Source organism: Tauraco erythrolophus, chromosome 20 (genome assembly GCF_009769465.1).
Source record: "Tauraco erythrolophus isolate bTauEry1 chromosome 20, bTauEry1.pri, whole genome shotgun sequence".
NCBI classification, from domain to species: Eukaryota; Metazoa; Chordata; class Aves; order Musophagiformes; family Musophagidae; genus Tauraco; species Tauraco erythrolophus.
The window spans coordinates 8,277,764-8,301,232 of NC_141484.1; the positions used below are offsets into that span (position 1 = coordinate 8,277,764).

Sequence of the window (23,469 nt, forward strand, 5' to 3'; positions counted from 1 at the left end):
GTCAGCTGGTGATATTTTAGAGGACAGCATCCTCTTCAGAGCAGAAGAGGAAGGAAAAGGCCAAGAGTAACCACACAAATTCCTGTTTTGCTGGAAGTGTACAAAAAAAAAAAATCCCCTTGTGAGAAGAGGGACGATCAAGATGAAGTCCCAAACTTTATTGCCAAAGCCCAATTGTCCCCCAAGGCCTAAGAGGAGTTTCACCAGCAACACAAGCACTGTTTCACTGGTTGTACTATAGCGAGCGATGACTGGGGTAATGTAAAAGGCCTGCGATCTTACTTGCCTCCCCTGCCATGACCTGCCCACAAACTGGTTGGATGTTCTCCCTAAACTTCAAAAGACAGGGGGAGATGCTTATCAGTAGCCTTAGCCACTGCCAGCATCATGAAGTTTGGCTGCACGATGGATAGCTCCTTACCACACACAGCAACCTGCATTCTTCCCCACTCTCAGTTCTCAGCCACATTCATTGCACTCAATTTCTGTTCTACCACCATCTACTTAGAGAGCTAAAATCCTCCCAAAAGGGAGCTGGATTTGATTGTACTGTTGTTGTTTGACTGCTGTTGTTGCAGGAATACAAGCAATCCTAAAGGACAGCATTTCCCAAAGTACAGGTTTCCATCTTTTTCCTTTGCTCTGTGCTCCCAAATCAGCAGCTTATCAACTGATGGTAAGAGCACAGGAAGCAGCTCAGCAGTGCTCTCGGAGAACATGTTCACCCTAGCCACACGAGCCTCAAAACAGACACTAGAACGTGATCTCCTGGCTCCCACGATGAAGAAACTTTCCAGCAGTACCAATTGCTGCAGCAGGAAGGGAAGACAAAGGCCAGCCCGTGCCTCCACATTGGGGACTGCAGGCTGTCTCAGTGCCTGTTCCCACGTTATACTTTTGCATTTCTTTTCTGTTTCATGGACTCAGTGAGTTTTGCTGCTGAGCACTTTAAAAGCACCATCTCTAGCAGAGGTTTGTCAGTCCAACACTGTTGAGTGGGCACAGTCAAGGAGAACAACACTGATTCCCTCTCTGGCCAGAAAGCGTTAAACAAAGACCTTCCCTCATACCTTCTCCTACAACTTGCTGGTATCAACCTTTCTGTGAGAAAAATTCCACTCGTCCAACTGCCGTTAGGTTGGTTATACCTACGCAGCCAAACCAACAGCAAATTTCCCACCAAACTTTTTTTTTCTTTCCCCTCCAAAAAAAACCAAGCAGAGAAGCTTAATCTTACATGGCAGCTCCAGACCAGGATGCACAGTTGCATTTTTGACCATCGGAGGGGAGTGACGTCCATCATCCATGTCCTGCTCTGTACACTGAGCTTCTCCATGGATCACTGCTAGTCCCAGCCGTAGTCTCTCGGCATAAGACTGGGCCCTGCAGGACAACCACAGCATGTCAGGAAGATACTGGGATGATGCAACTTCACAGCCCAGTGCAGCAGGCCTCTCCTCGACACAAAGAGGCAAGCAAAGGCTGCACCTTTGTGGCTGTTTCCCCAGCAAGAAGCTTTACTGGAAGTGACTTTTGATTCCTCCTTAATATCCCAAAGCCCACTCTACCCCTTGGCTCCACCACAGGTGTCTCCTGGTGTTCCCCTCTATGCTAAACACTTTCTGAGATGGTCAGGCACTGCTGAAACTCAAACAGTGAGTCTGATCCTAACCCCAGGTGAACCGCCTGGCTCTGCAGCAGCAGGGAGCTCCAGAGCTTACTCTCACAGGGTTGGGACTGCAAAACTCAGCTGCCCATCCACACCATGGCAGATGCCCATCCCATTGGGCAACCTGATCTAGTGGAAGGTGTCCCTGTTCACGGCAGGGCAGTTGGAACAAGATGATCTTTACAGTCCCTTCCAACCCAAGTCACTCTATGATTTCCAGCCACAAAGGACATATGGACCAGATTGCTGATCTATTTGCGACCCTCCCATGTTTTTCCTGGTGTATTTCCCATCAGCCCAGATCTTTTCCAAGTTACTTTTAACAAGATAGTAAAGAATATATTTACCTTTTAGCTGCATCAGGAGATTTGGCTACAATAACGGCGTTTCTGTAATCTGGAATCTGGATGTGATAAGAAGGTATTTAAGCAAAGACCTTCTGGCTAGTGAATAACTGATTTGATACATGGCTGAAGAATCATGCCCACTACCCCAAACCCAAATCTTCATTCTGTGTTAGAAACTAGAGAGGCAATTGCACTCGTTTTCAGCACCAGTATTGGCATATTTTGCCCCAAATGCAACACAAAGTAGTTTAGTACAGGCAATACTGCATGTACCACTCTGCACGACTGCAGCTCTGCTCCTCCTTCCCTACTGCTGCCCACAAGCTATGGCCTGGTCTGCGGTGCTGAGCGCAGCCGTGTCAGACACCAGGCACCGCACACAGCACAGGGCAGGAAGGGGAAGGGGTAGTGATGGGCCCTGGGAGCCAGACGTATCAAACCCTGGCTCTCAGCACGAGGCAGAGCCCTCATGCCCCAGAGCAGGTGTTGGCCTTGCGTTCAAAACGGACAAAGGAGGGATCATTCGCTGTGCTTAACCTACCCTGCATGGACCAGCTGCAGCTACTTCTGTCTGCAGGGGAAGGTCTGAACCCAGTGCTTGCTCTCCCCGTACAGGGAAGCCTTGCTCTCACCACGTGGGCATAAATAACCATCTTTTGCACATGGAAAAGGAAACCTCCACGCCCTGCCCCCAGGGCCACTGTGCTCAGCATTCCTATGCTCAGCCCAAGACAAAGTCTATCAATAATTCAGAGCAGTCAGACATACAACACAGAACAAAGGGCAAGGGGAGACAGTTTAACAGGATTTAAAAGGTGATTAGAGGCAAGAGCATAAATAGTATCTTGCAAACAGCGCTAACTCTACAGAGAGCAAGCTCATCTGCTTATGGTCAAGAGTTCAATTTCTACCCAGGTGCAATCATACCACATAACATTTTCCCACTTTCCTAAGAAACATGCAATAGGTACCCCCTAAGAAGGAATTCACGAACAGAACGATTGACCTAGCCTGACAACATAACCTCCGCATAAGCAGAGGCCCAAGGCTGCTATCACACGAAGACGAGTTAAGTCAAGTTGATACATATGGAATTAGAGTAACCTCACTTCTTCCTGTATATACTGAAGCAAGAAAGGAGATGCTCTCAGGTTGTCTACTGGGAAGCTGAAGAAGCCTTGAATTTCCTTTTGATGAAGGTCCATAGTGATGATGTGTGTTAAACCTAAGGAAAAAAAACCCCAAAACATAATTCATTGAGACAACTCCCACATGGCTGGAGTTCCTCAAATATTTAGCTATTACTCAGACTATTACCTCATGTGATAAAATAAACATAAACAGGTTAACATAAAAAGTTTCAAAGACATGATAAGAAACAGGCACGCAACAAGTAACAGCACTAGGCTGACTGTGTTTCAACATGACGTTTCTAGGCCACTTCCCCAGATGCAAGTTACAAAGAAATAAAATTACGCTGAAGAAAATTAATTCCCCCAAAGCGGCTCAAGGGCTCAGTAGCACGTCCCCACATCAAACAGGAGAAGAATGGAAGGACATGCCTTCAAACAGGAGAAGAACGGAAGGACAGATGCCTTCTGGGATGCCCAGCAGATGAATGCACCACAGCATCCAAGCCTGCCATGCTGCTGCTCCCTGTGATGCTCACCTGCCTTGGCCAGCATTGAGGCCAGCAGCTTGCAGACTATTGAGCCCCTCTTCCTCATTTTGCTCTGTTTGCTGTAGGGGAAGTAAGGGATGACCCCAATGATGTTCCTGGCACAGGAAGTCTTCAGTGCGTACGCCATAATCAGCAGCTCCATGACAGCAGTATTCACATCTCTACATTTGAAAACCATTCCAAATATTAGTAGGTGTTTTTCCAACACACCTCTTTCCTGTCATACCCACACCTTTCCTCACCAAACTTCCAAGCAAATAATGCCACATCTTATGCCAATGTATGCAAGGCCCAGGTTGTAATCGTCTAGTTCCTTCCATCGTGCCACAGCACATTACAATGAGGAGATGACTCCAGCACTCAAGAGCTGCGCACTTGAATTTGATTTTGTATTCTAACATGAGGTGTATGATTATTTTCCCTTCATCAACACAACTAAAATAGGCATTTTTTCATTTACTTTGGAACAAATACATACACTGTATTTTGAAATAAAACAGTCTTTTAAAGAAGCAGCATACATGCTGCCAACACAACTTCATCCACACACGGTTTAAGGTATTTTTATTTTTAACAATGTAAGGCAAGTTATTCTTCCTGCCTTAAGAAATATTGCATCCTGGAGCAGTGGGAAGTCCAGATATCACTTTGGTGGAGGTCAGCATGTCTGCAGCATCTAACTTATCTAGAGCTGGAAAGAACACCACCATACTAAATACCAAATGATTTCTACTTGAAAGAAAAAAGCAAAACAAAATAAACAGAAAAAAACCAACTAAACAAAGAAAAACCAAAAAGCAACCTAGGCAGAACAGATCCATAGACCACAGCAAGGAATATACCTAAACTCTCATTTTCAGTTAGCTTCACCATGATGACTGGCATGGCCCAGCAGGAGTGTGTTAATCTGCATTTTATTACATTTTGGGGAGAGTAAAAAAAAAAAAAGTCAAGCCCTTTTAGTTCCTTAAAACCAACACCAAGAGGCATTACCTGCATTATCAAAAACTGACTCAAGACCATTTTGAAACTGAAGAACGTGCACTTCAGAGAAGCAGGAGGGTGCCTGTCCCTCTGCCAACACAGACACCCTTGCTTAGAATCATAGAATGGTTAGGGCTGGAAGGGACCTTCAAAGGTCATCTAGTCCAACCCCCCTGCAAGGAACAGGGATATCTCCAACTAGATCAGGTTGCTCAGGGCCTTGTCCAACCTGGCCTTGAACGTCTCCAGGGATGGAGCATCCACCACCTCTCTGGGCAACCTGTTCCAGTGTTCTACCACTTGCTTGGGGGTTTTCAGCACAGACAGCCTCAAATGACACACCACTTCCCCAGACTGGTACCCACAAGGGCAACACTGGGGGTGGCTCAGCCATGGAGCCCACAGTGATGGAGCAGGGGCTGACTGGGCCATCTTTGCACACAGCAGCAGAGGAACAAACAGCACAGTGCAGCTAAAACCTCTGCAGAGCTTTTTGGGTGTTACTCAGACATCACTCAAGGACCCGTTTTCCTCCTGACCACCAGGGACGGCTTCCCCAAGGGCTCACGCACCACTTTCCATTTGTGTGTGACCCATGACAACCCTCTAACCATTTCTCCATTGCTCCCCCTTCCTTCAGGAATTAACCTCTGTTTGTGCCTCTTCGTTTGTGAGCGCTTCGGGTCTCTTTTCTCCCGCTGGCCCTGCCAGCCCTCGCACACAACGTCTTTTACACACAGGAAAGCTTTGTCAGCTTTGAAGCACCCAGCCAAGAATTACATAAAACATAGTCCCCTGCCACGTAGGACAACGAGCAAACAAAGAATCATTTGTTCCCTTTGGTGTTATAGTTGTGCCAGTGAGGCCACAAGAAGAGAAAAAGATGCTACTATCAGTGTTGTATAAAAACAAAGTGGCCAAGTTCAAGCCTATTTAAAGGTCATCCAAGAAATTCAATATTTTCCCTCATCATTTTTCAAATTAACTTTCTTTAAAACATATATATTCACATGGAAAGCAGACAGAGAACAAGACTGCTCCTGGGAGAAAGGGTTGCCACTGATTTCAAGAGGCACCAGCAGTCCTGGTGCTGCTGTGGGAGTACCTGGTAGCTGTATTCATGGAGAAATTACTCAAGGAGGAGCATCCCTCTCAATAGTCAAGCAGGACCCCATGCTGGACTCCAGGCAGCTCCTGCAGACCAGCAGGCACAGGCACCAGGAAGAAGTGGATGTGTCTGTCCCTGCAGCAGGGCCCAGAGTGGGTGGGTGGGTGGGTGGGTTGGGGGGCTCGTCAAGGGGCACCCTCCCGGATGCTTCACGCTGATCCACTCTTCCACAAGAGGCACTGATCACAGCCAAGGGCCCAGCTTGGTATGGGGCTAACTGGGGGAGAGAACGTCTGCAGTGGAACCCCAGCCACATCCCCTTCAAAAGAGATACCCAGGAGAGCATCCCAGTCTCCTCGCTGCCCTCCCCGCCTCCTGCCTTGAAGTCATGCTCACAGTTACTGCTGGAAAGCCTGGGCCAAGACCGCACACGGGGACTGTCAGCTCATTACCAGGACATTCAGAGCCAGCTCAGCTATCCCCCACGCCCTACTTACCACTCATCTCCAGCAGCCTGGAGCCTCTCTCGCTGCTTCCCCATCCCTGCCTGAGCCATCCCTGGAGATCCCTGTTCTCCGGGCTGAGCAAACAGCTTACATGAAGCTGCCGAATGACTTTGCAACAACCAGCAGCACCACTCAGCACTAAAAGACTCCTTCCACTTTTAGCATATCGCTAAACCACCAACTCCTCTGTATTTCTACAGTCTAAACACAAGCTACTTGGTTTTCCCTCATACAAATGCTAGTCCACACACCAACAGTCTTGGATGATACCTGTCCTTATAACTTTCTTAGTTCTGCTATATGCTTTTTGGACAGGGAGCTTGTATCAAATATTCAGGTCTGTCTGTTCTCTCTCTGTGTATTTAAGATGCAGACTGTGAATTCACACTGCAGCATAACAAGGTTGTTTCCCCCTCTGCTCCTTTCCTACCAAGTCCTAATATTTTGTTTGCTTTTCAAACCACTAAGTGCAGAAGTCCTGTTCTCAGATTATTAACACAGTTGGTTTTACTCTCCTGAAAAGCTCTCTGAAACCCACTGCAAAACTGAGATGCCCTTGAACCTGTTCTCTCAAGTAATGCAGCAAGGCACAGCTGCAGTTTAAGAATAAAAGATGACTTGACTGCAAAATGGTGGCTCCTCACCTGGAGGGCCTCAAGCATTTTGGCTAAAAAGGATCCATTTCTTGGCCCATAACATTGAATTCAGTTTATTGAAAACCAAGGGGATCAACAAGTTAAAAGCAGGGGAGGTTTTCTGCTGTCCCTAATGCTATGAGTTCTCTCTCTCTCTGAACACCTTATCTGTTTCATGTTTACACAGCTCTCAGTTACAGGTTATTTCAGAGAACTCTCTCACGAGGGACAACAGAACAGCACAATTCACCCGAAACGTTATCTTGCATCAGTGGATTTTCATCTTGCAGAGGTTTAGTCACTCCCTGAGGGAGGAAACACTTAGAGCATCTCTCTGGAGAGAGACAAGCTCTAGGAAAATGTCTCAACCTGCAAGAGGAACTCTAGAAGTGAGTAAGCTAATCTTGTAGTCCTACTGCTTTCTTTAACAACAGGCCAAGTATTACAAAGAGGAAATGAACTTGAATTCTCACTGGGCTCTATTTCTCTGGCAAGCAAGGAAAAAAAGTCTGCTTCAAGGGTATTCTGCTACTTGCTTGAGCTCGGGTACTCACTAGTTCTTGCGATCTCTAGAATCTGAGCAAAATCCGCTAACTTGGAAAAAGCTATCAGAGCGGGAATATCCTTGTTTTGCTGATTGTGCAAAAGGCATCCTGCCAATACCTTTTCTCTGAAAACATCATCTCCCCTACTCATAGTAGGTCATTTTGCAGTTATTTGTACACAGGCTCCCTCCCACCTTCTGCTAGCTTTCCCATACTAGTGATCTCTCTCTCTCTCTCTGCTCTTCTGCAGCCAGCAAGGAGCAAGGCTCCTGGAGTTAACAGCTGGTTTTCTACCGCCTGGTTACTCACAGCACTTCTTTTCCCCCTTACTCCCATGCTAGAATAGCACAAAATACAAAACAAACAGGCTCACTTCAGAAAAGGCCCAACATCACTGAGAACCGTAAGAGTAGAGGAGGGAAGCTATGGGCTTCCATCTGAATTCAGTTTCACATCACTACAGTGAAAGAGGAGGAGTAACCCAGCCTGTAATGAAAGCAGTAGCTGCTGTTTGTTGCTGCCTCTGCTGCTTGGTAATTGGAAGGCACAGGAAATTACACATCCCGAAATGAAAACATCAGTCAGAGATCACCAAGCAACAGAGTTTGCAAGGACACCAACACACAGATGAGGAGTTTCACTTGAGGCAGGAACAAGTATGACTGACAGCTTCAAGTGAAACACTTCAGCTATTTGATGGGAAGCTTCTCAGTATGCTCTGGTGCAAGCAATCCTCTGGGAATTTTAACAGCTTAACATCATATAGTGGCCTAAATGTAAGTCAAAGTCACAACACCACTGGAAAAAGAATGGTTATCATGCTGGCTGATAGCAAGCACACCTATTGAACAACCTGCTGGACTGGAAATTCAAAGCATATCACAGCCGTAAGACTGGGCCACATGTCCCTTACCTGGGGATTGTCTGTATAATGAAGATATCCTGTCCCCGGACGGACTCTTTTATTTCAACTCTTGTTTCTGAAGAGGATTGAAAATACAGTCAGTTTTGTTTTGAAACATCAGATTTACAGTGATAACACACCATGTTTTAGCAGCAACTTTGTTCACTGGTCAGGGCAGAGGAGGACTTGCTCCTTTGTCCTCTGTGCACATACACCCACTATACGGAGACACAGACGAGCCAAGTGGATTTTCCAAAGGCTGGTCCTGAGAAGTAAAGAGCTGGAATGACACACCAGTGAGTCAGTTGTATTCACAATGCAAAAGCAAGCTGAAAAGCTGTTCTCTTCCATGTAGAAAACAATTACCTAACTCTCAATGAGAGATTCTTTTCACTTCTCTGTGCTGAAAGCTGTCAATAACACATTCATTAGTAAACAATGAACCACCCAGACCAGAACAACCTCTAGTACTTACTAAGGAGGCAACTCGGCTCCTTTGCAGCTTACCATGGGGTCAGCTCCATGCAGGCTGAGTGGCCCAAGGCAACACCAGCAGCACAGAGTTCAGAGGGAGAACTCCCCGACTTCACTACCAAGGTTAAGACATTTCAACACTGATATGAGCTGCAAACCCGCGTCTCTGCTGCACACAACTCCTACACGCCCAGACTCAAACACAAAAGCCAAGCCCCAGAGCAGCTCTGCAAGGCCAAAGCAACGACACCAGGTTTCCCGAGGTGCCTGTCTTAGCCACTCAGTTCCTACACAGTCGTGAACTAGAGGGCAGGGATAAGCGAAAGGAGAGAAATATCCACCCAGCTACAGAATTCAAAGTCTAATTGCCTGGGCACTGGCAGTAACCTTAAGAGACTCTGCTGAAAGCAGACTGATTTGTTGTGTAGTGATGAGGAACCATTTCAGACCTGGCAGCGAGCAACCTGATTTAAAACTAACCCCAAAGGGCAGCAAGCTCTCACTCCAACCCAACCACAGCCACATGCAGCCACGGCAGCTTCCACACCTCATGGCCTTCTCCAGCTCCAAGAGCAGCAGCGCTATCAAAAACCCTCACACCGAGCCAGCACCATTCCCATCCCTTCCTCTCACCTGGATCATCTCTCTCAGGTTCTAGTCTTTCTTGCAAATAAGGTAACTGAGATCTTGAAACAATAAATTACTCTTAGCCACTGCACTGTTAGCCAATATCCTTGTGTTTTAGACCAGCATCTGAAAACAGACACTTGCCCCATTTAAAGAGATGAAAGCGAGCTCCAAGAGGCACGCTCCCTAGCACAGTCCTCAAGTTGCACTCTAAAGCAAGAGGACAGGTCCTTGCCAGGGCAGCTGTGGCAGGGGAGGGCTGGAAGAAAGGGATAATTTAAAAGTTTGCAAGGCAGACACTTAGAAAGCAAGCCATTACTTTTAAACCTGGGACAAGCTTTGCCAAGCACAAGAGCATGTAAGATTTTGTAGCAGCTGAGACCCAAGGTAGGACTCTCCTTTAGACAAGAGTTAGCTGACGGGCAGGCACATGAGATAACAGGAGAAAAAAAAAAAAAGAACACATTTAATTGCTTTGTCCAAGGTCGGTCACAGGTTTAGCACTGCCAGGAGGAGCAGCAACATCACAGCTGAATCACTGCACTTATTAGACAGGTTTGGCCAACAGAGTTACCCAATATTTCTAAGATTACATCAAAACAGTTGCAAATAATAAAGATTTCTCCTACCTCCATTAGTTTCCTGGTACACCACAGATTTCCCCAACTCAGCACCGAGACGCCTGGAGAGAAAAAGAAAAAGAAATTAAAAATGGGAGGAACCCAGCAGTTCATGATCCAAAGCAGAGAGACCAGACCAACAATTACACCCCAACAAAACACAGCATTTCCTAACAGGGAGCCAAGTGTGCCAGCCAGGCTGCAGAACTACATGTCCTTCCCTTTCCCGGGGGTCTCCTTCCCTCCGAGGTCCCCAGGGAGGGCCCTAGGACACGCTGCTCTGCAGCAGGTCAACACCATATCCAAAGAGCCAGTCCTTGTGTAGAGGCTGTGTCTCCTGATGGCAAAGGACATCTTGCCAGCCTATGCATTGCCACCTTAGACAGATCTGTTGCGGAACTAAACATTAATGATTTACTCAGACTTGATTAATGGCAATTGAGTCACTTTTTTTTTTTTTTTTTTGACTCCCACGTCTTTGTCTTTTCTTTTTCCCCCAAAACCTTTCTTCTGAAACAACTCCACTGACTGAAAAGATTTTAACTCCAAAAAAAAGTTTTCTGATTTTTTCAAATTACTCCTTCCTCTCTCAAGCATCAAACCTACAACATTCATCAAAACAAAGATTAGAGTCACCTCATTTTTTTTTTTAAATTTATTTCTTATGTAAGAAAGATTCATTTTGAAGAGCATTTTAAAAGGCTCCAACAGGCAGACTATTCCCTCAGGTGACACTTCTGTATTTAACTGTACTGACAAGTAATCCCTCAGTAGGTATTTAGAGCACGTGAGCTTTAACCGTGTGCCTCAGCTGACAGACCTTGCACCAGCAAGACGCTTGGGATAGGTGTGTTGCTGCAACTCAGCTGGCTGGAGCACAGGGCAAGTCCTTCCTCTCTTCTAAAGTCTGCTCAGTGGCCATGCCCACATGCTGAATTAGGAAACAGTTTATGCCTGCAAAATACCTTTGTTCAACACGTTGACTACGGCAGTAGTCACCTGTCTGCACATACACTGCATTTACCTGGACACATGCCAAAATTTTGTCAATCAGGACTAATCCTACAGAGCCCACATCTGTTGCTGGCTCTCCCCTGGTCTACCAGCTTCAGCAGTCGGTCTCTTTCCACCTCCTTAGCCGCAGATCCAGCCTGGTACTTAAATTGTCATAAAGATATGTTTTTTCTGGAAATCAATGAGCCCAACACTGGCATGCTGCTGGCCCACCAGCCACTGCTGGACTCAGCTATGAGCCCACAAGCTGGAGGTCTCAGCTAGAAGCTGAACTGGAAAGCATGGGACAGCTGCGATGACAGACACTCAAATGCAACACGATATCCTTGCTCAGCTGGCTACAAAGCACGTATTTGGCACACACATGGTCCCAATTGCATGTCTGGCAGCACATTTTGCCATGGCTGGGGCTGGTGAGTAAACTCCTGCATCGAGCATCATGTGTGCGAGACTGCAATCAGCCCATCTTCGGTCCCAACTGGAGTATCACTCAGGGACCATGAAGTCCAGAGCAGATGAGCCACCCAAACCTCTAATTTGGCTTCTCTCACCAGCCCCACTGGGTTAAAACTTGCAGCTGCAAAACAAAGGCATCCTCAGCACCTTCGGTATCTTTAAAAAAGAGCTGGCAGCTGGTCAAGCAAAGGCATGCCCGGGGACCCCAGCGATAGATGCACAGTAAAGGTGACTTTTGCAGATGGGATCGGTCAAGCTCTTACTGCCCATTGAGATCCTGCTGTCTTCCCAGTGACAGTCAGGCATTTGCAACCACTGAGCTTTGGCGTAATTGCTGCCAAAGCACCCAAGTCGAAACAAGCTCAATAATCACACACACATACACAAGACAAGACAGTGTGTGGGGGAAACGTTTAATGACTCACACTCGTTCCTCCACAAACGCATGGCAAGTCTTGCAAGCAGCCTTTGGAGGCACGTGCGCCCTGACTTCACTGTAGACAGCATGTTCCTGCCTCACTACTAGGAAAAAACTCCATTAACGAGACCGTGCAAGTGCCATCAGTCAACCCTGTATCTCATGGAAGGAGGGAAAGCTTCAAAAACAGTCCAGCTGGACACATCTCAGCAAAACACCCCTTGGAAAGTGGCACTTCCAATGCCAAGAGACGGCAAACACACACAGCAGAGGTTTGTGATGCTCTGCGAGGATGTAGCTGGCAAGAAGAAACCAGAGCCCAGTGGTATTCAGATCGTACAGCAGCAATGCAGTTTCTGTGCTGCTGAAACAAGAAATTGGAAAGGCAAGTTTGCGCCTTGATGGAAAGAGGGACACTAAACAGCTCAGCTTGTCAAAGCTGAGTGCAGATAGCCGCAGAAAAGAGTAAGTAAGCAGCTGCTGACTTAAAGGAACGAGCAGTAGTAGATTGCTCTGGTCAGACACTAAATCCCACCTCTGCTTCAAATGCTGACTGCAAGTAAACAAGAGGTGTAGCAAGGGGAAGGGTATGAGATAAAACTGCCCATAAAAGTCATAGATCCCCCCCACCTGCAGCACTCTGCAGTCTCACGGGCTGCAGGCAGGGCAGCTTCACTAAAGCAGTTCAGGTATGTTTACCCAAGGGGCACACCTTCCACTAAATCCCTTTCTGAAGGCTTTGTGTAAGCCGAGACTTCGGCCAGTGAAGGAGTCCGATAAAACCTTGATTTAGTCAGGGCTATTGAAGAGGGAACTGTTTGTGCAGCTCCTATTGTAAAGCACTGAATTCCAGAGAACTTGTGTCAAAAGTGAGATTTGCTCAGATGTCAAGGGCAGAGCACAGCCTTAGCCACCACACGGCCTGGGGGCAACTCTTTGTAACAGAGTTCAAAGATAAATTCCCCCTTCCCGTCACCTCTCCCTTTTTCCCCACCATCCCCAGCTCTTTTCTCTCTAAATCCTCTCCGTGCAGAAGTTCCCAATCAGTCACTGCTTTAGGCAATAACGGAATTAAGCTGACAGCAAGAACTCTGTTTGCATTGGGCTTCAGGACTAACAGCATGACCGTACGAACAGGGACTATGAGTTACTGGATCACTTGTCTGCAGACACAGGCAGATCTACGCTAGGAAAGAAAAGGCTGCACTACAGGTAACCCAGAGCACACACCCTGCAGAGAGATACAGCTTCTTCTGACAAAAATAATACTTTAGGTCTTGCAGCTGAATCACATCTCCAACCAAAATGAGCTCCATTGACAAAAGCCCTACCGTGTGGTGCAGTATTTGGCTACGGAGAGGATGGGGCTTTTGCTGATACTGAGGTGTTTAAGACTGGAGAATGGTCAGGCTGATGTTACAGTATTTGCAGAAATCTCACTGAGCAGACATCAGAACAGGAGTTCACTTCTGGAAGCTCCCTTCTCCATCCGAAACAGAAACTCAGTTTGATATTGGTTTTGTTTTTAAAAGCAGCAGTCTTCAGAACTGGGATCTGTTAAAAAGGCTACGCACATACAGTCCTGCCAAGCTCAGAGGGCTGGGCACAGCAGGATTGAGGTATTGCCACCCAGGCTGCTCCCAGCTTTTAAACTTTTTGACACCATCTCAGTGTAAGCTTTCCCTGTGTGACCACTCGCTGCTCCTGATGGGGAAAGCCGTGCTCCTCACTCTGCTCTGCCATCCTCGCACCAGCTCCATCACTAAACCAATTCCTCTAGGACCAGATAGCACCTACGAGAAAAATTCTCTTTATGGCTTTAAAAAAATCCTACTCAGAGCAAACGGCCACTAAAAATTTATATTGATTTGGAATATCTCTCTCTGTAACCATTGCCCAGGAAAGATGATCTAACTTTCCGCAGTCTCAACACATGCCAAGAGAAAATTAAGCTGTGGATACAAGAGCGTTTATAAAATCTGTCTCAAATTCACAGCCTGAATGTGAAGAGCTCAGACGTCACCTTTAGTTTAATGAGGCAGTGACACACTGCAGTATGTTAGGGAACACTACAAGGTTGTACTAGACTGTACTTTAAAATGCTCCTCTGAAGACTGTCGAAGTGACTGTACCAGGTTCTCGAGGCAAAGGACAGGCAGTTACAAGAGACCTGACGTTCAGCTGAACCAAAATTCAAAAGGCAAGTGCACCCGCAGTATTTCATGCCATCAAAGCATGTTTCAGTACTGCTGGGAAGGGCTCTCAGCCCAGGCTGTGTTTCCTTCTCCCATTCTATGACAAGAGCCTAGAAAACATTTCTAAAGTTATCTCCAAAGGAAGCTTCCAGCCAGCTTACAGAGCAAACATTCAATTTAAAGAGAAATCTGCATACAAAGCCCTTGACTGTGAGATGATTTTATTTTGGCAATATCCTCTATGTTACAAACACTTTCACTGCTCTCAGCTCCGCAAATACCTGACTCTCCCCACACCTACAGACCTCACAAACTGTTGCAGCCTCCACAAGGAGCTCGAGCTGACAGCAGAGGATCTGCTCCACACTTGACCGCGGCCAAGGCAAGCCACAGCCTGACTTTGAATTGCTGTTCAAACTCGAGTAAATCTTTAAATAAAGGTCAGTTAACTGGTCCAGCTAGCACAGCGGCAGCTCTACGCTGTTATTTCCTAATCTCCCATGTCAAGAACAAGCTAGGAAAGGGAAAGGAAACAGCAGCTTCCTGGATACAAGGCAACACCCTTGTTCAAATATTCTTACAACTATCTGAGCTCTCCTTTACCTCTCCCCATCCACCTGGCATGACTGGATACTTGAATAACAGTCCCTGCTGCTCATCTGCCAACTGTACCCGGAGCCATCAGCCATGCCAAAGCTGTGCAGCTGAACCACCAGCAAACACCACGCAGGTTTTCCTCTACTCCTACCAGTCTGCTCCTCGTGAAGCAACTTCCCCTAAACCCTGTGCTGGCCAGCACAGAAAGCTACCACACAAAACCAATCTGCTCAGCCATATTACATGCTCCATCTAAACGGCACAGAAAATCTCAAAGCCCAACTGCTCCACACTCATCCTACTCCAGCACTACGCTCCTCTTTACCTGGTTATTCTTTTCCCTTTCCAAAATCTTCTGATGCAGTTTCACGCTGTAATATCTGTTAGTCTCCTGTCAGTGCTGCATCTCCTGAGGTGGAAAAGAGTTGGTGCCACCTCCTCTACTCCTGTAGGACTACACAAGAGCTCTTTCCCGCAGGCACTAACAGAGTTTGAAGATGGGAAGAGCAGCATCACAAGGTTACTGTGATCTGACTCCCCTGTGCGTTCTCTCACCTGCTAGCAAGATGACCTAACAAGGAAGGGTGACATTATTCTTCCTCCATCTCCTCCAGCTGAGGAAGGTTACTGCAAGTCCTCCTAACATACTGTCTCTTCCAAAAGCAGGGCTTACCTCCCACTCATTCACAGAAAACACCACTCTGGTTTTAGTGTTGCACACTCAGCTCCCTATAATCAGAGATCACAACACAAGTCTCCATGTTTTCCTCATTACTCCACGTTTTTTAGGCTCATGGCATTGCTTTTATCTTTAGGTCACCAGCATCTGCCATGCTGCAAACCAAATGAATGTAAAGAATACTCACATCCACAGTCTGCAGTGAGTTTACGACAGTATCACGTCCCACATAACTCAGACTTGCAGGAGCACTGGGGAGGCATGACCAAGCTTCAATCAGCAATCCCCTGCAACCCAAGCACACAAGCAGGGAGAGGGTTGTAATATTTGTACCCTCAATGCCAAACACCGCAGTCAGAGGAAGATCTAAATGCATCTGTTGGACTCTGGAGATTAAAAAGACTTGCTAGACCTCCCTCCTCCAGCAGCACACAAGGCCCATTAGGGATCAGCACTGGTCACAGAAATTATCTTTCTCCCCTGCAAATGCAGCTTACAATCAGGTGCCAAGTGTCCTAATTACAATAGTAGTTTTCTTTCCATCTGGGAAAGAATTAAAAAAAAAAAAAAAGAAAATCTTCCCTCTCAATTTATAAGACACAAGTAAACATATAGGTTTCTTTACATTTCAGTGGTCTTGAATCTAAGGAGCATCTTCATTATTTAACATTTCACAAGCTATTTGGTTCTCATCAGCCAGCACCATCTCCTCTCCCTGATGGATGCTAACATAAACAAAAGCTCTGAGAACTCAAAGTAGAAGTTAGACTAATCATTTAGTCTCCCATCCTATCATCAGACAAGAATGCCTAACTGGAAGTTGTAAAGATCGGAAGCGTGCCAGAATGTCATGCTCAGAGCCTGAATTGAAAGCAACTCTGGAAGTTTTGCATTAAGTGAAGCGAGGAGACTGAACTCCAGCTTTCAGATGTCTGGTTTATGTCACAATGCTCCTCCCCAAGCTTGAGATTTTAAAAACAAATAAGCCAGGACTCCTCAAGTATCGATTTTAACATCATACCTACAGGTGAAGAGCAACACAGCCTAGATGGACAAGCGTCTCAAGGGGCCCTACTCCTAATATTGCGTGTTGTTTTAAAGTTCTTTTACTACTCACACTAAAGGTCATAAAAAAACTTTAAAAAGAACGCACAATATTAGAGGACAGACTCACCCTTGTAAGACTGCTCCATCTCTACTAAAAGGCGCAACCGATCTCCCCAGCAAAGCACAGGCTGGGACGTGACACAGTGGGAAAGCCAGCAGTCACGCATCTTTTGCGACCTGAAAAAACAAGGGACGTATTACAAACGTGGTGAAACAGCCCCTGAGCTCCTACGGGAAGTTGGTGCAAAACCACTGCACAAGATGCTGAAAATAAATGTATTTTTGGGAGACTTTTACTGTTGGAAAATCTGTACTATTAATGGCTCCAGATTTTGCACCTCTCTGCAGCAAAACCTCATCCACATATAATGCGTCACACCCTTCCGAGTGGTCACTATTCCCATTTTTACAGACAGTGAAGCTACAAGTCCTTAAGCCTCAATATAAGCAGTAGCTGTGCATCACACTTGTGCTCATGTCACCATTGGAGCATCCAGCGTCCTCGCTGATCTCGGAGCCAAGGCAAAAAGCCCACATCACTTCTATTAAAAGTTTACTTTGCGAAGGACAGCCAGGGGGTCACTCCCTGGATCCTGCTGTCAATTCACCCCAAGAGCATCACTGGAAACCCTGCAAAGGGTTGCAGCAGCACATCACACAGCCAGCTGCGTGTGCCACAGCCCAGGGAAGCCTACTCCATGTCTCTTCTCATTACATCTTTAAAAAAAAAAAAAAGGGAGTTATTTTTAAGACAGAGAGCAGAGAATAAAGATTGCCCGTTTGCTCTTTCAGTCCTGAGTACTTGGAGCTCATCCCCAGGGGACTTCTGTTATGTTCTGTGTTGACACAACAGGGCAAGTCTTGTAAAACCATATCCCATCTGTTGCAGCAAAACTAACTTTTTTATGTAGAGACACCTTATTTTCACAAGTTTTCCATTTCCAAACACAAGGATTTCCCTCTCCACCTCACACCCAGAGAAGTCCATCACTATTATCCCATCTGCATCCCACCAACACCAGTGATCTCAGCCAAACAGCCAAGTCAGCTTCATGGAGATAATCTGTGCTAAGGACTGAACACACCGTTTGTTAAGCTAGCTGGATGAATAGCAAAATGTTCTTGCAGTTTAAGGTGGCAGCACACCTGTATTTAGTAATGTTTCCAATTTAAGCATGCCCTTGGAGACAGAAACTGGCCAACAGCTGCCTAAGAGGTAGCCAGGATGTTACCTGCTGCAGCAGGCAAACAAGCACTGAGGTCCCTCAATTTTTGGAGCCGTTTCTTATGAACTATACCCAAGAAAAAGGAGAAAGGAAGCCCAAATCTTGCTTTAGGATGACAGCTCCTCAATACGAAGATGCCTGTCTCAGAAAAGACCCTTTGGCTGTGTCGTGGTTTAAACCACAACAGGCTGGGAGCACCCTAATTTGAACCAAACTAATTCAAAACAAAAGATCAAGGGTAAACTCAGTGCTCCTCCGTGCAGCAAGATCCCTATTTTGGAGCCAGCTCTTACACACCTCCTTCAGCAGGACGCAGCGCATCCATCCTTACCAAGTCAAGGTCAAACTCTGCCCAAATCTACGGGCTGAAAAAAAAAAGGGGGGGGGGGCACACTCCTACTCCTAAACTGAACTCTCTTTTGTTAGCATGTGCTGCCCACCTCTCCCACCCCACCAAAAATGCAGATTCACTAGTCCACTTTGGCCAGTGCCACTGCTGCTGTTGCACTGAGGTCCGCACAGGCAACCAAGTTGCTGAGTACACAAGGTCGCCAGCTTGTCCCCACAAAAAGCAGCTGGGAGAGTTTTGAGCATCTCCCAAACCAGCTAAAACGCTTTCTGAGGTTTGTTCAGCCAAGTTTCATCTTTCCCCCCCCAGAAGCAACAGCCTTTGCTGCAACCCGGCCTTTCCAGCACTGAACTGGACGTCGGAGACGCGAGAGGCAGAAAGCAGGCGGACAATTTCTGTCGCTGGGTCAAACTGAGTTACGAGGAGGGATGAGCCGGCGCCGAGGAGGAGAAGGGCAGAGCTGCTGAGCGCTCAGCGCAAAGCCTCCGCAGCAAAGGTGTTCGCAGCAGACATCTTTGGCGCGGGAAGGCGGGAGAGCGCCGAAGCCTCTCCAGCCGCTCTGCAGAAAGCCTGCCTGCTCGGGGGAGCTCCGGGGCGGGGAGGGAAGCCAAGAAACTTGGAAGAGAGGGCACTTACTCCGTGATCCGCTTCGCCAGCTCGGTGCAGGCTGCCGTGGAGTTGGCCGAGAAGACCCGGTAGCCACTTCTGGCTGCATTCATCGCCAAGGAGTCATGCAAGCCCCGCGGAGCTCGAAAGGGAGAAAAAACAGATTTATAAGGCAACAGCAGCTTCCGTGGCATCCTTTTCTTCCTCTCCGCCGCTATCGCCGCCCCTTAAGGGGTGGGGAGGGGGAGGAGGAGGAGGAGGGGAACCCTTCGGCTACCTACACTCTCGCTGGTCCGACCCTGTGGCAAAGTGTTAAGAGGGTGACAATATGACTATCAAAATAAACAGAGCACCCCCAGCCCCTCCCGGAGCCAGGCCTCGGGTGACCGCACCCCGAACCCGCCCCGCGCTTACCCAAAGGCCCCTCACGCACCAGGGGCGGGACGACACCCCCCACCTCAAATGGAGGAGGGGGTGCAGCGAGCAGAGAGGGGTTTCCTCGGCGGGGGAAGGTGGGGGTGAGCTGAGGGGGGCGCGGGGTTGTTGGGAAGGGGATGGGGGTTTCCCTGTGAGGCAGCGAGGCTGGAGGGAGATCGCTGTGGTACTGGGGTATCCCCTCCCGCTCCCCTCACCCAGCCAGACGCGTTCCGCCCCCTGGCTAGAGGGCCGCACCCCTCAGCGGCCATCTTCTCCTCCAGGAGAGACCGCCCCCGCTGCCATCTTGGGTGAGGGCACGCGCTCTCCTCTCACCGCGAGAGAGGCATCACCTACTTCCCGAGCAGTACCGGTACCTGAGCAGGAGGCATAAAACCGGCACAAACTCTCCTTCCTCTGGCGGTACACAGCCCGCTTCTTGGTTGCGGCTGCCGGCGACGCCGGCTCGCCCGACGTCGCGAGGCACCGGCCTTAATGCGGCGGCTTCGCTGCCCGCGCCTAAGATGGCGGCGCGACGGAAGCGCTGCGGCGGCGCTCTAGTCTTACTCTATGGCCTGGGGCGGTGTTGCTGGCGCTAAACCTGATCTCTGCGCCTTTTCCGAAGGGAACGCTTGCTATCAGGCTCTCCCAGGTGGTCTGGGCTCCTTAGATGTGAGGATAAAGTCTTTCTCAGGTACGGGCAATAAATGACAGTATCAAAGGAGAAAAATTCTGGTCCGACCCATCTGGTTCCAACCCCCCTACCATGGGCAGGGACACCCTCCACTACACCAGGTTGCCCAAAGCCTCGTCCAGCCTGGCCTTGAACACTGCCAGGGATGGGGCATCTACAACTCCTCTGGGCAACCTGTTCCAGTGCCTCACCACCCTCAGAGTGAATAATTTTATATCTACTCTACAACTCCCGTTTTCAGTTTAAAGCCATTGCCCCTTGTCTTATCACCATATATCCTTGTAAAAAGTCCCTCTCCAGCTTTCTTGTAGCCCCTTTAGGTACTGGAAAGCTGCTATATAAGATCACCCTGGAGCCTTCTCTCCTCCAGACTGAACAGCCCCAACTCTCTCAGCCTGTCTTCATAGGAGAGGTGCTCCAGCCCTTAGATCATCTTCATGACCCTCTGCTGGACTTGCTCCAGCAGCTCCATGTCCTTCTTGTGTTGGGGACTCCAGAGCTGAATGCAGTATTCCAGGTGGGATCTCAGGAGAGCAGAGCAGAGGGGCAGAATCCCCTCCCTCGACCCGCTGCCCACGCTTCTTTGGATGCAGCCCAGTATACAGTTGGCTTTCTGGGCTGCCAGCACACATTGCCAGCTCACATCTCTCCCACATCCAGGCAGTTTGCTGCCACCAACACTGCGTGTGGTGCCTGCTGGGTCACTGATGCCTCTCCAAGCCCTCTGTGTCTCCCACAGGTCCTTCATCCGTGCCTTGTCGCAGCAGAGTCTATTCTAGCTCAGCTCCCTCGTCCCTGCTTGTTCCCCGACGGCAGCATAAGGCGAGGCAAGAGCTGACACCATCAGCTGCCTAGAAGCATTCACACCAAGAAGGCAGCACAGCCGGGTGTGCGATGCTCATCGGGCCTTCAGGCTGGCAGTAACTCTGCAGCTTGGGATGACTTGGCAGCATCTGTTTGCCAAGTGGCCCAGATACCCCCTCACGGGCACCCCTGACCCCGGGCAGCTCTCCCTTGGCCCCATATGTGGGTGCATGTTTAGGGACGGCTGCTGCTGACCTGCAAGGCACAGTCATCCGACAGCAGTGGCAGCACCCATGCTACAGCCATACACTTGTCACAAGTTGCTGGGTTTGCCCTTCAAAAGGCAGAAGCTGGAAAAAAGATCTGGAGGAGGGGGAGGGTTAGACTGTTTTTGAGATGTAGGAAGTTGGCTACTTCCCGAGGTCCCTCCTGCACCCGCCAGAGAAATGGCAGCTCCAGGGGAGCAGAGCCAGGCTCCTGCAGGGACAGCCTGGCAGGGCAGCAGCAGGGACAAACCCCAGAGCAGCACCCAGGCAGGGGGGATCGGGAGGTACCTGCCCCCAGGATGAGGAGGGAGACCCAGCGCTGCAGGTCGCATGGCACAGCACCTCTGCAGGGATGGCCCTGTGGGTCCCACCAGGATGGCTGGTGGAGCTATGGGGTTTTGGGATCAGCTCCTGAGGAGCCCGGGCAGGGCATCGGGTAGAGATCCTGCCCGATACCACTGCAACAACCAACCTTTTTCCTGGAACAGGGAACGACTCTGATTTCTCTGCTCTTGGGGCTGATGGCCACACCTGGTTTTACAGCAAGGCAAAGGAGAAGAAAGAAGCAATTCTGTTTACTTAGGGAGTAATTAATATCCCAGCTCATGGCACACACAGAGGCAGCAGAAACCTCCCCCACAGTGCAGTGGAGAGCAAGGCTCTGCAGCCTTTTATTATTTCATTATCAGCTGGGCAGGATTAGGAGGGTGGGTCAGGGAACAGCACCGGCTTTAAGCAGGTTTAGCTCCTTTGAAAAAGCTTATCCAGGCTCAGTCTCACTCTCTGGCTGCGATGCAGTTATTTGCTGAGCAGAAGGTTTTAGTAATGTTGCAGGGGGGGAACAGGCAGGGGGCTGTACATTTTTAATAACAAAAAATGGTAAAGCCCAGCAGGAAATACCTGGGAGGTTCCTTTAGCAGGAACCGGCTTTATTTGTTGAATTTCAACAAACAGGGAGGGCAGTTTCTCAGCTCTGCCAAGTCCTGCATCACTCCCTGGAGAAAACTAGAGCTGCTGTGCTGCCCTGTGCATGCCAGGGGGCTTTGGGGGGGGTTTCTTGCATGAGGCCGACACAGCACCGGGGCAGGACAGCCATTGCAGGCAGGTTCCTGCAGAGCGGGACGAAGTTTTTCCCTTTCTCCTTTACCGAGTTTTTCCCTGGAGCCCGGGTGGGGTGGCCAGAGCACGCCGATCCCAGCCGGGCAAGGAAAGAGGAGCTGTGGGAACTGCGGCAGCGAATCCCTCTTCTTCTTCCCAGACCAGAAATGAGGCACCGTGGTGGGATGCCGTGTCCCCCATAAGTAATTCTGCCCTAGGGATGCTGCCTGCAGGCGCCGAGGACGGTGGCAGGGACGGCCCCCAGGATTGGGATCATGCGTCCCAGCCAAGCCAGGTGGTTCTCATTGCAGCCTCTGACTCACTTCCCAAAAATTCCTGCGCTCACATCATGGCAGGAAACCGCTGCCGGGGAAGTGGTGAAAACCCTGCAACAGCCTGAAATTTGGCTTCCCCCCGCCCGGGGTGGGAAGGGGGGAGATCAAAGGGCCGTACTTCAGCCTCAATCCCTCTGACGCCAGGGCCACTCATCGGGGTGTCTTTTTGGCTGAGCGAGCGGTGCGCGCGGTTTCTCCAGACTCAGCAGCTTCTTGCGGAGCGTTTGGGAGTGTTTCCCTGGAGGAGGTCTGACCTCAGAAACATTTCTGAGTAAAGCGTCAGCTGCGAGGAATGAGCTCAGCTCGCCGGTGTTGTCCAGGGCTTCCGGGTGAGCCCTGTGGTCCTGGGCTGTGCCGGCAGCCGCCGAGAGATCAGCCAAGGGTCAGGGGTGGGTAGCAGCCCATGGGGGGCTGCAGAGCCTGGCTGTGATTTAGGAGCTCACAGTTAACCCTCAGCTCCTCAGTGGCTGAGAAACCTCTTGGGTCAAGCCCTGGGCGCCGTGGGAGGCTGGGACCGTGGCGATACCTGCTGCCCACGGGTCACGGAGACAGAGAGCGAGGGTGCTGTAGTCCTGCAGCGAACCGGTGGCAGACCCAAAACCTGTGTCCCAGCTCATGTGCCTTTGTGATCCCAACCGCTCTCCTCCAGGAGACAGCTCTGGGATTTCTGTCCCCTCCGGCTCAGTGCTGGCCCCCTGCCTCGGCACCAGCATCTCCCCAAGGAGCTGCAGGGTGACCGATCCCTGCGAGCCCCCGCGGCTGGGGGCTGAAGGGGGCCGACCTGCAGTCCCTGGGCTGAATCTGCCCCAAAACAGTTCCATCTCCGCACTGGCTGCTTCCGCAGGCGCTGGCTGGAAAGTTCCCAGTGCTGCAGTCGGTGCCTGTCCCCCTGCCAAACCCTGCAGCCCTGCCAGCCCCGATGCAGCACAGAGCCACGCTATTTCTGGCTCCACCTTGAGACACGGACCTTCAGCAGTGGGAACGATGCTAAAAGAGATGGATCCGGGACGAGTGCATCCCCTTCCCGGTTCCTGTCCCCGGGTGGCTGCCAGCAGATGTGGCAGAGCAGGCAGGGATCTGGAAGAGCCGCGTGCCTCGAAGTGAAACGCTG

The 23,469-nt window shown here is 49.3% G+C and overlaps 1 protein-coding gene across 6 annotated transcripts in view; it reads right to left on the reverse strand.

Annotated features, from left to right (window-relative positions):
* Positions 1 to 23,469, reverse strand: part of PRPSAP1 (phosphoribosyl pyrophosphate synthetase associated protein 1) — a 36,157-nt gene that overhangs the window by 9,626 nt on the left and 3,062 nt on the right. Inside the window, exons 1-8 of one of the 6 annotated variants that reach the window (XM_086624000.1) lie at positions 19,162 to 19,269; positions 18,778 to 18,889; positions 10,110 to 10,162; positions 8,389 to 8,455; positions 3,686 to 3,858; positions 3,126 to 3,241; positions 2,017 to 2,072; positions 1,238 to 1,383 (exon numbers count right to left, since the gene is read on the reverse strand). In XM_086624000.1, coding sequence (XP_086480126.1) covers positions 1,238 to 1,383; positions 2,017 to 2,072; positions 3,126 to 3,241; positions 3,686 to 3,858; positions 8,389 to 8,455; positions 10,110 to 10,162; positions 18,778 to 18,860 — 694 coding nt within the window. In that variant the 5' untranslated portion in view covers positions 18,861 to 18,889; positions 19,162 to 19,269. Of the gene's footprint in view, positions 1 to 1,237; positions 1,384 to 2,016; positions 2,073 to 3,125; positions 3,242 to 3,685; positions 3,859 to 8,388; positions 8,456 to 10,109; positions 10,163 to 15,646; positions 15,747 to 16,633; positions 16,722 to 18,777; positions 18,974 to 19,024; positions 19,044 to 19,161; positions 19,270 to 23,469 lie in introns of those variants that run through there. The other 5 variants (XM_086623998.1, XM_086624001.1, XM_086623999.1 and 2 more) reach the window with 5 other exon arrangements.